General features: G+C 41.5%; 1 protein-coding gene and 1 long non-coding RNA gene across 4 annotated transcripts in view; one reads left to right on the top strand and one right to left on the bottom strand.

The window, feature by feature from the left end:
• Positions 1-910: 910 nt before the first annotated feature.
• Positions 911-15,930, bottom strand: LOC110572115 (alcohol dehydrogenase class-3). Of its 2 annotated transcripts, none has more exons than XM_044912667.1 (9): positions 15,874-15,930; positions 12,558-12,659; positions 10,669-10,810; positions 10,058-10,145; positions 6,054-6,273; positions 5,638-5,902; positions 4,412-4,498; positions 1,367-1,505; positions 911-1,230 (listed from the first exon to the last, which is right to left on the bottom strand). In XM_044912667.1, exons 1-9 carry the CDS (start codon positions 15,883-15,885, stop codon positions 1,206-1,208), a joined length of 1,080 nt encoding a protein of 359 aa, XP_044768602.1. In that variant the 5' UTR covers positions 15,886-15,930; the 3' UTR covers positions 911-1,205. The 2 variants fall into 2 exon arrangements, with proteins under 2 accessions (XP_044768602.1, XP_021536061.1); XM_021680386.2 differs by having other exon boundaries at positions 4,412-4,547; positions 5,642-5,902.
• A 159-nt stretch (positions 15,931-16,089) lies between these two features.
• LOC110572114 overlaps positions 16,090-17,304 on the top strand; it is a 30,831-nt gene continuing 29,616 nt past the window's right edge. For both annotated transcript variants that reach the window (XR_002479831.1, XR_002479832.1), the window contains exon 1: positions 16,090-16,488. This is a non-coding gene — a long non-coding RNA (uncharacterized LOC110572114). The remainder of the gene's footprint in view (positions 16,489-17,304) is intronic.

Below are 17,304 nucleotides of genomic sequence, written 5' to 3'. Positions count from 1 at the left end.
CTGTGCAGTTCAAACCCATGTTGTTCAAGGATCAGCTATATATCCTAAGTAACTAACACAATGAACAAGATGTACAATGTTTCACCAGTGTTAGCAAGACAGAAACAGCTCTGGAAGCTGCTTTATGCCATCATTTGGACAGCAGATGTTATGTTATTTCATATAACTGAATACTGTTGCACAGTATTAAAATTAGTGTATGAGAGCATCACATGGATTCATCACACCATAATGAGTAAAAAATGAAAGCTGCAGAATGAGACAGTATCAGGTTTTCAATACCAAAGACTAGAGGGTTAAGGGATATGTATAGTAAAAGTGTAACAATATGCATGAGAGTGAAGAACACCAAATTCTGGGTGGTGAGGAAAAGGATGTGGACAGATAATTCATAAAAAACCTCTGGAGAGGAAAGGCAATGTGTCCAGACGTGGTAAATGTTAAGATTTGAAAAGTGCCTGGGAACTCTGAAATTCAGTATATATTTTTTTACATACTTGAAAGAGTTCATAGAAGCTGCCACCAACACACATACACCTTTTTATGCCCAGAAGTAGTTTTGTCAATGAAGTTTAGTGCCCAGTGTGGGCCAGATGCCGTACTGGGAATTGGGAGTGTGAGTCTAAACACGGCATGGTATCTGTTCTCAAGAATGTAATCTCACAGGGGCTGAGACTTGGATCCTGATTAACTTTGCCCCCGACGGTGAGGATATCTGTGTTTAGTAAATGGGCCAGCAACTCCGAAAAGTTAAGCAAAAATTACTGAGGATGGAAGAAGGCAAGGTTCAGATACTCACCACTGCCCCGTTTTCTCTAGCTTTCCTGTAAAGAATGAAAATTATGGGGACAGGAACCATGAGAATGAAGTCAGCATAAAACAGAGATGACAATGTCTACATATACACAGAAATTACTTTTATTATGTTAGGATATTCCTTAATGAGTTGGCAATTATACATGTGAAGGAGAGTTCAGAAAACAGATTTATGACTGTATTAGCCTTGTCCTTGATTAGAGATTTATGAATTATACAAAAAATATTATTGCCTAGAGTAGGTTACTCTAGAAGTAGTAGTAGAGAAGGTCTAGAAGGTCTAGAATGTCTAAGAGGCTGTGAACTTGGAAGATCTCCCTGCTTGTCTGGCTGTTCCAGCTGGACCACAAGACTTCGGTACAAGGATGAACAGGTTTTCTCTGCTGAATTTAAAGCTTTACAACAGTTCGAATGCTGTAAGAGAAGGAAGCAATAAACAGGTTTTAACGGATATCTTTTAAGACCACTAAAACTATCTTTTTTTACCCTTCCTACATAAACCCTAAATCATTACTACATTTTATAATATATAGCCAAAGAGGAAGCTTACCTCTTGCCTGAATGCATCAGTTCAAAGGCTTTGTTAATTTGGTCAAAAGACAGATTATGAGTCACAAATTCATCAACCTTTATCTTTTTGGACATATATTCAGACACCAACTTCGGGACACTTTCCACACTCTTCCATCCTAAAAGAAATCATACATCTATTAATTCTCCCAAAAATCTTTACAGTATGCTTATTACTTAGTGGGTGACAGACATTTAAGAGAATTTTATCATGAATTAAAAAGGAATGAAGAACTTCAAAATCAGCAGAGAGGAGGAAGAATTTAATGTATGTCTTTAGCTAAGAAAACAGGAAATGCCTTCTGAGTGTTTTCCTTTTTCTGTATTAAGATTTACTAAAATCTCATTAAGTTTTTAGCAAATTGAGACAAAATTTTAAACTACCTAGCACAGAACTCTGGAAGTCTTACACCAAACTTATTTAGGTCGGTAACAGATTTCTGTAATCATGAAATTCAAGGAAGAATAAAACTGATGTGATACATGACTTTACTCCTTTGGTTTTAAGTTTAACAATGAAATTAGGGACAGCATCTCACCCTAGAAAACTGTGAAACTGAAAACAACAGTGGGAAATTTTTAGCTACTTAAGATTTTATTTTTAACGATTTTATTTATTTACTTGACAGAGAGAGACAAAGTGAGAGCAGGAACACAAGCAGGGGGAGTGGGAGAAGGAGAAGCAGGCTTCCTGCTCAGCAGGGAGCCCGATGTGGGACTCGATCCCAAGACCCTGGGACCATGATCTGAACTGAAGGCAGACACTTAACAACTGAGCCATCCAGGCGCCCTAGCTACTTAAGATATTAAACAAAATCAGGTCCTTCAGTCTTTCACTTATATTGAAGGACATAATAAATCGACAAAGAAGCCTTTCCACCTTTTAAACTAGGGACACTTTGTAGCTCATTTCAAACCTCTTTTGAGCCCTTTCCAAACCTCCCTCCTTATATCTTCTACCAATTATTCTTCCCCTAAAAACTGCGGGGCTTTTTCTTTTTTTTTAAGATTTTATTTATTTGACAGAGAGAGACAGCAAGAGAGGGAACACAAGCGGGGGGAGTGGGAGAGGGAGAAGCAGGCTTCCCGTGGAGCAGGGAGCCCGATGAGGGGCTCGATCCCAGGACCCTGGGATCATGACGTGAGCCGAAGGCAGACGCTTAATGGTTGAGCCACCCAGGCGTCCCTTTTCCTTTTTTTAAAAAAAATTGTATTTAGGGGCGCCTGGGTGGCTCAGTCGTTAAGCGTCTGACTTCGGTTCAGGTCATGATCTCAGGGTCCTGGGATTGAGTCCTGCATCGGGCTCCCTGCTCCGTGGGAATCCTGCTTCTCCCTCTCCCCCCTGCTTGTGTTCCCTCTCTCGCTGTCTCTCTCTCTCTCAAATAAATAAATAAAATCTTAAAAAAAAAAAATTATATAATATTGATTCATTGTAGGCTCCATGCCCAACATGGGGCTTGAACACATGACCCCAAGATCAAGTCACATGCTCTACCCACTGAGCCCGCCAGGTACCCCTTCTTTCTCCTTTAAATCTCCTGGTAACTGAGACAAGTACAGCCACCACTATTCTCTAGACCCAAACTTCTATTTCCATCTGTGGGTCATATTTTAACAACACCCATTGGGCCCTAATGCTCCAGCTTATTTCCCAACCAGCATGAGCTGGGAGGATGAGGCTCCAGTGAGAGGTTAGGATCAAACCCCCTGGCTCAGTCTCCCAGGCTTAGAATGCCCTTTCCAATATAGTTAAGGACCTGGGAGGATGTGTGGCCTTAAAAGTCTATTCTAAGATACTCAAGTGAAGCATACATCTAGTTGGAAAGGCAAGTTTAGTCAGCTTTACATTTCTTTTTTAATATAAATTTTTTTTTTTTTTTAAGATTTTATTATTTATTTGAGGGAGAGTGAGCTCGCCTGAGTCAGGAGAGGGGCAGAGGGAGAGAGAAAGAGAATCTGCAAGCTGACTGAGCTGAGCCCGATGCAGGGCTTTATCTCACAACCCTGAGATCATGACCTGACCCGACACCAAGAGTCAGACACTTAACAGACTGCACCACCACGGTGCCCCTTGACATTTTCTTATGGTGAATTCTATAGTACAAAGACAGAAAACTTGGGCTAAACCCCTCATACTTTCCTGATCTTTTCCTCTGGCGTTCAAAAAAGTGGACATAATATGAGGATGGGGATCTTAAGAGACACTTTGTTAAATACAGATTAAAAACTCATGCAATGTGATTTTTCCCCCCTAAAAGGATAGCGAGAATATAAATATATATATATATATATACATATAGGAGTGTGTGTGTGTATGTATATATATCTATAGATATATATATTTAAAAACCTATGAAAACACGAGATTTCATTCATTCATAATTGTTGGGATATAAAAGCATGATTTGTGCTTCCCAGCTGAGCAAGCACGGAAAAGATGGAAATGCTTTTTCAGCATTCTACCAGTAGTTAGGCAACCCCAGCCGACCGTATACTTTTTAGGATCACAAAAGGGAAAAATGATCAGTCTGGCAGCTTTTCAATTCTGTTACCAGGTTTGGTCTAATACGGTATTTTCAGTTTAAAGACTTTGTACTGGTTACTGCTGAGGTCAGTAGTATGTAGACAGAGCTACAATCACATGCAGCGATAACCACGCTCGGGAACACTGAGGAGAAATGCCGATAATCTCAGTCCACAACATAGCAGTGGGGCTGACACCATTGTTTGCGTACCCTCGAGCCAACTTCTCACTCCTGCCCTACCCCCAACTATTTCCTCATCAACAGGATACTGATTTTTGTGTGTGCAAAAAGGGATCTCATGCTTCAGAGGAAGCTGAGCATCTCCCCAGCCCCAGGGGTGAATACTGATTGAATAGGAAACCTTCTTATTAAAATAACTATGCAACAACTTATGATGAGAAGGTAGTCCATGAAAATTCTCGTTAAAACAAATCAGTCTGGGATGAAAATTCTGCCAATGGAAATAACAAAAGAGAAAATGTGCTCATGCACTGAATTACCTCCAAAGGCAGTGCCTTTCCACGTGCGGCCTGTTACCAGCTGAAATGGGCGAGTGGCGATTTCTTCACCCGAGGCAGCGACCCCGACTATGACGCTGACGCCCCAGCCTTTGTGGCAGGCCTCCAGCGCGGCTCTCTGCAGACAGGGGCAGGACCGAATCACACAAGTCAGTGCATTCTGCTGAGAATATCAGCAAAGTAGCTTTGGGAGGAAAGAGTGGCAGTACAGAGCTTCTAAAAAAATCACACAAAGTGATCACACTATTTGGTAAACGTAATTTCATTAAACAGTTTTTTCAAAAAAAATTATTATTATTATTAATTTATTTTTTTAATTAAAGATTTTTATTTATTTATTCATGAAAGACAGAGAGAGAGAGAGAGAGAGCGCGGCAGAGGGAGAAGCAGGCTCCCAAGGAGCAGAGAGCCCAGTGCGGGACTCGATCCCAGGACCCTGGGATCATGACCTGAGCCGAAGGCAGACGCTCAACCATCTGAGCCACCCAGGCGCCCTCAAAAAAAAAAACTATTAACCTGGCTAAATATTAACACAAAATGAAAGAATTTAAAAGCTTTTATTTGCTGTCTAGCTTTTTTTTTTTAAGATTTTATTTATTTATTTGACATAGAGACAGAGCACAAACGGGGGGGGGGGTGGGGAGCAGCAGGCAGAGGGAGAGGGAGAAGCAGGTTCCCCGTGGAGCATGGAGCCCAACATTGGGGCTTGATCCCAGGACCCCGGGATCATGACCTGAGCCGACGGCAGATGCTTAACCGACTGAGCCACCCAGGCGCCTCTTGCTGTCTAGTTTTTAAAATAAATCCTAGTTCAAAATTCTGAAGACTTTAATAAAGGAAGCAGGTGGAGAACAGTAACACTCCTGCTGAGCATCTACTCTGTGTCAAGGTGGTGTCATTACTGTGTCTGCATTTTACAGAAGAGGAAACTGAGCTTTAGAGAAGTTGTTGCTCGAGGTTAGTAAAGTGGATGTACAGCTAACCCCTGAACAACACACAGGGCTTGGGACGCCCACCCCCTGCGCAGTCGAAAATTCACATATAACTGTTGATTCCCCCAAAATTTAACCAACAGCCTACTGTGGACTGGGAGCCTTACCAATAATATAAACAGTCAATTAATACATATTTTGCATATGTATTACATGATCTATTCTTACAATAAAGCTAGAGGGAAAAAAAAAAAAAAGGAATGAAGCAAAACATACTTACCATGACTTTCACGTTACCAGTACACTCGAAGGAATAGTCCACTCCCCCGTCAGTCATTTCAATGAGCACTTCCTGGATGGGTTTACTGAAGTCCTGGGGGTTAATACATTCAGAGGCTCCAAACTCCTTGGCCCTTGCAAATTTATCTTTATTGATGTCCACACCAATGATCCGGGATGCACCAGCCACCTTACAGCCCATGATAGCCGCCAGTCCAACTCCTCCTAGGCCAAAGATGGCACAAATAGAGCCAGGCTCCACCTAACAGGAAAGACAGTCTATTAGGTACTCATTGCCCAAGTGTCAAGGAAATCACTAGGTTTCTTACACACCGGGCCAAGTTCACTATTCTAGCAAAGCTCTGTTGTATCAAATCAGAAGGCAGATGCTAAAATCCAGGCCAATCTCTTACCTTGGCAGTGTTCACAGCAGCACCATAACCAGTTGAAATGCCACAACCCAGAAGGCAGACTTTATCCAAAGGTGCTAAAGGATCAATTTTAGCAACAGAGATATCAGCCACAACTGTGTATTCAGAAAATGTGCTGGTTCCCATGTAATGTAAAATTGTCTTTCCTTTGCAAGTAAATCTGCTAGTACCATCTGGCATTAATCCTTTTCCCTGAGTAACTCTAAAGAAAATAAAAAAGGAAAAAGGCAGGGTAAAATCAGGTTTCCCAAAATGCACAGGAAAAAGAAATCAATTTTAAATATGACAGACAGAAAAGTGTACTAAGACCCAAAGTCTAATTTCTTTTTTTTTTTTTTAAAGATTTATTTCAGGGGGTGCCTGGGTGGCTCAACTGGTTAACGACTGCCTTCGGCTCAGGTCATGATCCCAGAGTCCCAGATCGTGTCCCACATTGGGCTCCATGCTCACTGGGGAGTCTACTTCTCCCTCTCACCCCCTCCACGCTCATGCTCTCTCTCTCTCTCAAATAAAATCTTAAAAAAAAAAAAAAAAAGATTTATTTTAGAGAGAGAGACAGCACGCACACGTGCCAGAGAGACCATGGGCATACATGAGCAGGAGGGGCAGAGGGAGAGGGAGAACTCAAGCAGACTCTGTGCTTAGCACAGAGCCCAATGTGGGGCTCATCTCACGACCCTGAGATCATGACCTGAGCTGAAAACAAGAGCTGGACACTTTACCAACTGCGTCACCCCAGGTGACCCCCAAAGTCTAATTTCTAATGTATTTATTAATAATTTAGCACCTTTCGGCAATGCCTTATTAGGGAAACTTAAGAAAGACTTATATTCTTATATATCTTTTCCAACATTCAATATCCTCCTGGATCTTACTGTTGGGTATTGAAATAAATTTAACAGACACAACTTATGGATCAGATGAAATAATTTTAAAAATCCGTCATAAAACTGTGAGCAAATATAACTTCTGAAAGCACAGAGCCAAAACCAGAATCTACACAAGCAGAGATTATGAGCAATTATGCAGATCAGGTGATGAAAATAGATAGCCACACTGGCTAATTTAGATCTTTCTGGAGGCTTTTTTCAAAATAGTCCTCAAGGATTCAAGTTTTCGTTCTCTTTGTTTTTTGCCTGTGTAGTTGGTAACACTAATGAAGGATGAAGAAAAAAAAACCTCACAAAGGCAACCAGTATGATAAATGGTATCAAAAATTATTTTTGACATTCTAAATAGATAGGTAACGTAATGTCCTGCTTAGGAGTACAGGCCCTAAAGTCAAACACAGTTGGGTTCAAATCCAGTGTGATCTTGGGCCAGTAAATTAACCTTTGTGCCTTAGTTTCCTCACTATAAAATGGAAAGACACAATAATATCTTCCTTATAGACTACTATAAAAATCAAATGTTATATAAGGCATTAACATTGTGCCTGGCACAGGGTGCTTAATATTTGTTATTTTTAGCAAAAACAACGCACTATAATTTGATGTACATTCTTAGGCTAATCTTTTGGAATACACAGAATAAACAAATACACAGATGAAAAGAAAATGGATTGCCTCTAGACTCAAGAGTAAATACATTTCCTTTGAGAGAAAAACATGACCAGAAACAAACTATGTGACAAAGCTCTACCACAAATAACTTAAATCTTTAAGAGAGCAATTTAAGTTTGTTTAGCCTTCCTTGATGTACGAAATCACTTCTGTCCCAGAGGACTTTCTTGAACAAAAGGTGACATGGGATACATTTTATGCTCTGAAAGGACTTGTCCCTCTAAAACGCTACCGACAGCCACAAAAAGCCCATTACCATTATTATACTTGATCGGTCCCAAGCTTTTAAACAGTGTTTGAAATTACCTTTCAAAACAAAATTTATTTTGGTTCTAGCTTTGCCAAAACTAACTGGACTTATGTTATAAAGTAAATGGAATCTTGTTTCCCAAAAATATAAACTAATTTTGTCAATGGCACTAGAAAACAAATAATAAGAACACATGGATTTTCCATATGTGACTCAATCTTCTAGGTCATGGACCCAATTCCAATGTGGGCCTGGGGGTGTGTTCCCTCACACACAACACTGAACAATTCTTGGACACCAGCAGGGTGTCTGAGAATTCAACTCAATTCTAACAGCAGCTACGTGGAGATAGCCATCAGGTTCCACAGGTTAAGGACTCAGTCCTACAAGACTGCCTCCTACCCTCCGCTTCAGAAGCCAGCTGCAAGCTCCAGGCTGTTAATCAGTGCTTTTTTTTTTTTTTTTTTAAGATTTTATTTGACAGAGAAAGAGAGTGCGTGCATGTGCGCATACAACTTGGGGGAGGGGCAGAGGGTGAGGTAGAGAATCTCAAGCAGACTCGGCGCTGAGTGCAGATCCTGCCACAGGGCTCGACCTGAGCTGAAACCAAGGGTAGGAAGCTCAACTGACTGAGCCACCCAGGTGCCCCATGCTACCTATGCTTCTGACCCAGAAGCTACAGATCAGAGGTTCCAAAGACTTCCTCCTTAGGTTCTTTTAATTCCCCAAAGCAGCTCATAGAACTCATGGAAACACTTACGTTATTAAAGGATATGATAAAGAATATGAATCAACAGCCAGATGAAGAGAAGCATAGGAGGTATGGGGAAAAGCTGAGGAGCTTCCACATACTCTACAGGTATGTCACTCTCCCCAATCTCCATGTGTTCAACAGCCCCAAAGCTCTCTGAACTCAGTCCTTTTGGGGTTTTATGGAAGCTTAATTATAGTTATGACTGACTGTCATTGGCCATTGGCTGATTCAACCTCAACAGCCCCTTTTCCCTTACCAAAGGCCAGGCCATCCACAGGTTTCCTAACGGTTTTCCAAAAGTCACCTTCACTAATATAACAAAGACACCCTTATAGCCCACGTAAAGGAAATTCCAAGGGTTTTAGTAGCTATGAGCCAGAAACCATGGCAGAACACCAAATACATATGAGAAATATAAAATTGGTCATCTAAATGAAATCACAATATTACACTCAGCAATTCCAACCCTAGGAAAATACCCAAGAGAAAGTAGTGCATATATTCATCACTAAAAGATATGCACAAGAATATTCACGGCGGAATGAATCACAACAGCCCCAAACATTTAAGGAGCAACTTAAATGTCCATCAACAGGGGAAAGGATAAATAGAGATAAAGGAATGAAATGTGGCAGAGCAACAAAAAGAACTGATGCACAGAGCAACTTGGATACATCTCATAGACATTATGAATGAAAGAAACCAGACAAAAGAGCACACAGTATGTGATTCTATTTATATGAAGTCCTGTAGCAAAAGAAATCAGAACAGTGGTTCCCTTTGAGGGAGGCAGGTACTGACGTGGAAGGGATACGAATGACTCTGTAGGGTGCTGGAAAGGTTCTCTATCTAACCATTAGGTGAGTATATACATAACAATTCGTGGAGCGTACACTTAAGATTTCTAGACTAAGTACTTTATTACATATGTTCTACCTCAATAAGAAGAGTAAAAAAAGGGGAATACAAGGAGATCTTAAATTGCCTGTAGTAAGGTAAGTGCTGCTACCTTATTACAATAAAATAACCACCTTTTCTGTGTCAAGGGGTTATGTTATCTCTTGTTATCTTCCTAGGAACCTTATGAGTTTTATTACTTGGATTTCATAGACAATAATATGGCTCATAAAAATGATTTCATTTGATTTCATAAGCATGTCCCTCCTTAATTTCTATTTTGGCAAATTTAGCCCAGTGTTATGTAAGGAGAATGGGTTCAGAAAATTCTGTTTTATCTGATAGTTATGATATTGGGTAAATCACTTAATTTGAGTCTTAATTTTCTCATGTATGAAAATGGGGATACCAGTGATAATGAGGCTGCCATAAAGCTGAAATGAAATAATTCATGTAGAATATTCTGGATAGACTGTGCCATAATTACTTACTATTTTAAGAATAAAATAACAAAGATACTAACCTTATCTTCTGGCAAAGGTTTGTTTTAGGGTTTAGACAAAATTTGCATTCTCCACACTGTGGGATGTAAAGTGGGACGACAGTATCACCTGGGAGACAAATGCGAAGACATTATCCTGAATACGGAGCATCTGTTTCTAAATGGATACATCAGCCCCTGCAAACTTCCACTCCTGTCAACTCATGTGGCTTTGCAAAGTTAACAACTTCAACTTAGAACTTTACCTACATAACATCATTCAGACACTGACTATACAAGAAATACGTTTTCAAAATTTTGATTGAAATGAAGCTCTTAAAATTATAACTGGAAAACAAGGTCACGGGCTTCAAAATACTGACTCACTGATGAATCTTTAAAAATTCTTGTTTAATTGGTCAAAACTGGCTTTGGAAATAAATACTTTCAGATGAACAGTAGTCTGCAAAATCCAAAAGGAAAAAACCTCTCCAATATTTGTGCTTCCCAGATAAGGAATAAAATTGTTCTTGACAAATGACTCAGGTGATAACTTGTTCACGAAGAAACAATGTATCACTTAATGGAAATGTAATTTCCTTGCAGAAATAAGTTGAAATTATGAAATTAAGTGGTTCAAATATCCTCCTCACCTGCCTTCAGCTTAGTCACTCCTTCGCCAACACTTTCCACAATTCCAGCACCTTCATGTCCCAGGATCACTGGAAAACTCCCTTCAGGATCAGCCCCACTCAGGGTATAGGCATCGGTGTGGCAAACTGCGGTAGCAATAATCTAGCAGGATATTAAAGGGCGTGTGTGTTTGCACGCAATTCAGAGTGAGATACAGGTCAAAGGCAAGGCATTTTTAATACCCTATTTCACTGATTCTAAGATACGTTTCTTTGATATTTTAACCTCTTTACCATCAACACGTGCTTATAATCTGTGGCATCTTAACGATTAGAATTGACAGCATTTTTTAGTGATCCATAAAAGTAATGGTGTGTTTATATGCAAAGGAAATGGTACATCTAACTCCTTTCCAGTGCAGGCTAGCAAGAGCAAGTAAACGCGGTGATTTTATGGGCACTGTGCCTCCAGGTGTGGAGAGGAACCACTAAAAGCACAGAAAAGAAATCCTGGAGGGGTACCTGGGTGGCTCAGTTGGTTAAGTGTCTGCCTTCGGCTCAGGTCATGATCCCAGGGTCTTGGGATCGAGCCCTGCATTGGGCTCCCTGCTCAGCGGGGAGTCTGCTTCTCTCTCTCCCTCTGCCACTCCTTCTGCTTGTGCGCTCTCTCAAATAAATAAAATCTTAAAAAAAAAAAATGAAATCGTGGAGTGTTTCTATTTATGCTTCTTTGTTTCTCACCTATATATCTGCTATTTGTTAGTAGTTTCCCATACAGCTCATCTTAGTATATCCCAGGACACATTTTCTTTTTCAGTGGCAAAGTCACAATCAGGTTAATGTCTGAACTTAGAGAAAAATGTATTAACTGTGTAAGATTTCAGATTCCTGGGTCCAGGCTGAAAAGGATTTTGAAAAGTTATTTGGCTGTGGGCTCCTCCACTTGTTATTTGATTCCTGGGAGCATGAGTGTTTGGAGGTGGGATGGGGAAAGTATACTCTAATTCACAGCAAAAAAAGCTTACCTTTTCTAGAATGTTAGTTTTATTCAATGGCCACTACTTTAAAGTATTACTTTTACATCAAAACAAGAGAGAATGCTAAAAATACCCAGGAGGCTGCCTTGTGCAATATCCCTCTCTCCATGGGTAACTTCCTTTCTCTGCCACAGCAGAGGCTGAGCAGGACTAGACTGATGGCTCCCCTGAATCAAGGCCTTGCCTGCAAGTTTCAGTACATTTTAAAGCTCTCTAAGCAAGTGGACTTCACTTGCTTGTTGCTCCAGTCAAATCAGGAGCCTCTTCCCAAATCTTATTTGAAACTGCCTCTAATGAGTCTGAAGACCAATTCCACTTTTGTTTCTAATGTGTCATCATTTGTTTTAAGTCATGCGATCAGGAGAAAAGAGAGCATCTTACAAATTCATCTTAAACACAAGCTATGGAAGATAAATTGCAATAATCCAGTGATCCCTGGGGAAGGCTGCTGAGCTCAACATCAAAGCTAAAAAGACGGAGAGAAGAGCTGCAAAAGTGAAGGGGGTAAAATAAGAGAAGGATGGGGGCGCCTGGGTGGCTCAGTCGTTAAGCGTCTGCCTTCGGCTCAGGTCATGGTCCCAGGGTCCTGGGATTGAGCCCCGCATCGGGCTCCCTGCTTGGGAAGCCTGCTTCTCCCTCTCCCACTCCCCCTGCTTGTGTTCCCTCTCTTGCTGTGTCTCTCTCTGTCAAATAAATAAATAAAATCTTAAAAAAAAAAAAAAAAAATAAGAGAAGGATGTTGTGATTCTAAGGTTGGATGACTTTCAATACCTTCTCCTTGACACTGGCCTTTGGGATTTATCCTCAGAGGATTCATCTACCCAGAGACCTAATTGTAAGTCTTCTCTTCCAGTGCCTTAGATGTGTCATTACCTTAATTCGAACTTCATGAGCCTTTGGGGGTGCCACCTCCACCTCCTCTATAGAGAGAGGCTTTCCTGCCTCCCAGGCAACTGCAGCCTTACACTTGATAACCTGAAATGGGGACAAAAGAGAGCAAGTTGTTTATCCTCCTGCACTAATAATGAATTCCTTATTAATTTAGATCCTGACGAATGCTAATCTTAGAAAGTAGATCACACAATCACAAAAAACTCTACACCCCGAAGTGATATGGAGAACTGTTTTGCATGTTTTTAGATTTCATATAAATAATGTTCACTAAAAAAATTTAATTGAGATGACCATATGGTCAGATATAAAAGCCTCTTTTGGTCAAGAAGTCTTATTAAGCAAGTATTTAATGGCCTTCTACAATGCATAAGCAGGAGCATATCAAGAATACAGATTCCAGGGACGCCTGGGTGGCTCAGTCGTTAAGCGTCTGCCTTCGGCTCAGGTCACGATCCCAGGGTCCTGGGATCGAGCCCCGCATCGGGCTCCCTGCTCGGCAGGGAGCCTGCTTCTCCCTCTCCCACTCCCCCTGCTTGTGTTCCCGCTCTCGCTGTGTCTCTCTGTCAAATAAATAAATAAAATCTTTAAAAAAAAAAAAAAAGAAAATACAGATTCCAGGAGCACCTGGGTGGTTCAGTGGATTAAGTGTCTGCCTTCGGCATGGGTCATCATCTCAGGGTCCTGGGATTGAGCCCCACGTTGGGCTCCCTGCTCAGCAGGGAGTCTGCTTGTCCCTCTCCCTTTGCCCCTCATCCCCGCTCATGCTCTCTCTCCCTCGCTCTGCTAATAAATAAATAAAATCTTAAAAAAAAAAAAAATACAGGTTTCAAGACAATCGGATTCAGTAAGGTCTGGCACAGGATCCAAGGAATCTGAATGCTTAACATATACCCTAGAGTATTTCTAAATTAGGCACAGTAAGAGATTAACAATAATAAAATAGAAAAATTATAATAAGTTATGTGAATATGGTCTCTCTCTCAAAATATCTTATTGTACTGCATGCAGTCATCCTTCTTGTGATGATGTGAGATGATGACACGGAGTGACAAAGGCACTGTGATGTAGCGTTAGGCTACTACTGACTTTCTGATAATGGGTAGAAGGAAGATCACCTGCTTCCGGACTGTAGTTGACCTTGGGTAACTGAAACAGCAGATCAGGTGGGCGGGGGAGAGGATTACTGTATAATGAATGAAATTTTTATCCAATTTCAATGTGGCAACTAGAAAAAAAATTACATATGGGACTTGTATTATATTTCTATAGCATAGCATTGCCTTAGAAATTCTAGTTAGTACATTCCTCCTTTACCAGAGAATCAGGTGTAATGAGGAGAGTTAAAAATTTTTTTTAATTGAAGCACAGTTAACACTGAATATTATATTAGCTTCAGGGGTACAACATGGTGATTTGACGTTTATATACATAAGGAAATGATCACCATGGGTAGGTCTAGTTATCATCTGTCACCATACAAAGTTATTACAATATTTTATTGACTTTATTCCCAATGCTGTACATTTCCATGACTTCTTTATTTTATAAGTGGAAGTTTGAACCTCTTAATCTCCTTCACCTATTTTGCCACACCCTCCCCCCCCCCCGCCCCCACAGGGAAGTTTTGATTAGTTCACATAATGCTTATAAAATGCGTTGACAGAATAAAGGTTGCAAACTGCTGGGTTTATAGGAGACAAACTTGAAAGTCAACAATTCCAATAACTGTAAGTTAAAGGGAGAGGCATAAAGTGCTCCTGCACTAAGTGGAGAAAATGCACAAAATGGAGAAAGAGAGTTAACTTTGGTTGGTGGGTTTGAAAAAACTTCACTTTTAACTAGGATAACAAAGGATGAGAAAGAGTTACAAATAGTGATAAAACACCTACAATTACAAAAAGCTATTGTGAGAAGTAAATGAAAATGAACAAAGTCCCTAATACAGTCCTCAGCATTGTGTAGCTTTGCAAAAACAAATCAGTATTAGCAGAACAGAGTGGAGGAAAAGGAGAGTTGAACTATATACAGAGATGAGTGGCTTGTGTAAACTGGTGAGGCTGGAAATTATTGCTTTTAAAATTAAAGTGTAGATATTAAATCTGATGGTGAAAAAATTCAGACATTGCATTACAATCTGTTTTCAATGGAATGTACCATAAATCTCAAAACAAAGTCGCAAAGGTCAAATTCAGAATAGCCATGGATCCTAGAGAACTTAAGCAACATGAATAAATAATTCATCTATAATCTAAGCTTTTATGCCCCGTCCCCTCATTTCAGGAATGTTTGAAAGATTAACCTTTTTTTCAGTGACAATTCTAAGCAAAACAAAGCTCTGCCCTAGATCCACAGGCAATGGTCCTACTTCAACATTTGAACTATCACAGGATTATAATTTTTCACCTTCTCTGAATAAAGGCACTTGGTAATAAGGAAAACTTGCCAATTTGTTAAATCTAAAAGATCGTCTAGAGTTCACCATTTCTTCTCAACCTCAACATTTAAGGTCCTAAATCTTTCTAGAAAATTTCTAAAGTTTGCAAAACATTAAAACACCAAATAACTTTAAACTGATTATTCATATATTTCTGCCTTTCTTTCTTGTCTACTGTATATTTCAGGAACCTGGATAGTTCCTCGCACAGGGACAGACCTGGACAGGAATCCTGGCTATCTTAAAGTGACCACTAAGCACGCCAAACCTCTAAGCCTCAATTTTGGGTCTGAAAAATGGAGACAATACCGCATAGAAGTGTCACGGGAGAATTAAAAGGATATAAACTTCTGGTGCCTTAAATGCTCAAAACTGTTACTACTGAAAGGGACCCACGGGTCTTCCCAAATACATTCTTTGGTGTCCCCATAATTGTTCAATTATGAATTACAATCATGAAACACAGCAACCTTAAGGGTTAGGAGCGCGGGTTCTGCTACCCGCCAAATATGACCCCAGCAAGTTAGTTATTTTAGCACGCGCAAAGCACTAGCGCTCCTAAACCACTTCTAGCAGGAAACCGGCCCCCCCGCCCCCCACTCTCCGGTTCTCCCCACCCCCACCCCGCTCCGCTGCCCCAGAAGCAGCAAAACCTTTTCAAGTAAAGAGCCGAAACAAAGATTCTTTCCCTTCCTTCCCGTAGAGCAGCTCGCCCAAGGCACCGTTTCAAATCCGGCAGCTCATGCCTGTCTACAGGCCGAGCCCCGCGTGCCCCGCGCAATTAGCGGCCCAGCTCCATCCTACGCTTTCCCTCTGTTCCCTCCTTCTTTGGAGCAGGTGGCGCAGCACCGCCAGGCCTACCTGCGCCGCCATGGTCTCGGACTCGGTCAGCGAACTGCGAACATCCGGGGTGGGACCCACCGTACTGGGCACGGGGGCGGGGAGGGCGCCTGGCGCAAGGGGCGTGGCATGGGCGGGGAGTGCTGCTGGCGTGGTCCCGCCTCCGCCTGCACCGGAGCGTGAGCGCGGGGTTTGCTAGGCGGGCTTTGGGCGCGAAGGGCGGGGCCTGAGCTTGGCGCGGCCGGTGCTCTACCGCGCGCCCTGGTGTTCTCGGCTCTGAAGTCGGAGGGGTTTCGGCTAGGCCATCAAGCTAGATGTGAAACGTCTGTGTCCGGAAGGGGTTTTCCCCTTGTAACTTTAGCCCAGGCAGTGTAGATAAGGCTTATGAGGAGAGCTATGGAAGGTGAGGAACCAGGAATTTAACTGGAAGCACGTGAGAAACAGGACTGCACCATTTTGTACTCTTTCTACAGACTTCGTGTGCGCTGCGTCTTGAGATCACAACATGAGTAAGATCTAGCCCTTCAAATGACTCTGCAGTGAGGGGGAAACTGAGCTGTGAGGAGTGGTAAAGGGGACACAAGGAGGTACCCATTCGGGAAACTTCCCCGGCTCTATTCCCGCTGTTCTTGAAGGGTGAGTAGGAGTATTGGCGTTCGGTAGAACACGGGGAGAGAACTTTGCGAGGAGGGGCACGAGTGAGTGCCAAGCCTCCGGAACGTGGACGTGTTTGATGTGCTGTGGTTTAGGAGTGGCCATTGTGGAGAAAGAGGGATGATGGAGTATTTGCCAGTTTACTCTTAAACTCTGATTGTTGTGAACGCTGAATTTTATTAAAAAAGCTCTACCAGACCACTCTCTTCCTCTGCTTTACGGTCTTTTTCATGGCTCTTTTTGCTCAGTGTGTATCTGAAGTGCCGATGTTCTAAAAAAAAATTCTGTCCAACGGCTTTCCCTTCATGCCACTCTCTCATTTATTTTTTATTATATATATATTTAAAGATTTTTATTTATTTAAGAGAGAAAGAGTGAGAGAGAGATTACGAGCAGGGGGGAAGGGTCAGGGCAGCAGACTCCCTGTTGAGTAGGGAGCCTGAAATGGGACTCAATCGCAGGAACGTGGGATCATGACCCGATTGGAAGGCAGACGCTTAACCGACTGAGCCAGGCGCCCTCCACTCTCTCATTTACACTAAGGCTTTTAACTTCTTTTTATATAGGGACAGCTTCTAGATTATGACTGAGGGTGGCTGTGGTGAACTCTAGGCTTGGGCGTACAACTGACTACAAGACATCTATGTGTCTCCATTAGGATATCTCTGAGTTATCTCAAAGTCAACTTGTTCAAAACTCACCTTGTAATTTTTTCTCCTTAATCTTCGTCTGTGTGGGGCACCACCATCTATCTATCTATCTATCTATCTATCTATCTATCTATCTATCTATCTATCT

The sequence above is a fragment of the Neomonachus schauinslandi genome, chromosome 2, assembly GCF_002201575.2.
Source record: "Neomonachus schauinslandi chromosome 2, ASM220157v2, whole genome shotgun sequence".
NCBI classification, from domain to species: Eukaryota; Metazoa; Chordata; class Mammalia; order Carnivora; family Phocidae; genus Neomonachus; species Neomonachus schauinslandi.
The sequence above is the reverse complement of the archived record's forward strand: the minus strand, read 5'-3'. Positions and strand labels throughout refer to the sequence as shown.

Coding starts and splice junctions, on each gene's coding strand:
- LOC110572115 (XM_021680386.2), bottom strand. Junction 10,811..12,557: donor CTCATGAAGTTCGAATTAAG/GTAATGACACAT, acceptor ATATCCTGCTAG/ATTATTGCTACCGCAGTTTG. Junction 1,231..1,366: donor CTGATGCATTCAGGCAAGAG/GTAAGCTTCCTC, acceptor CTTCTCTTACAG/CATTCGAACTGTTGTAAAGC.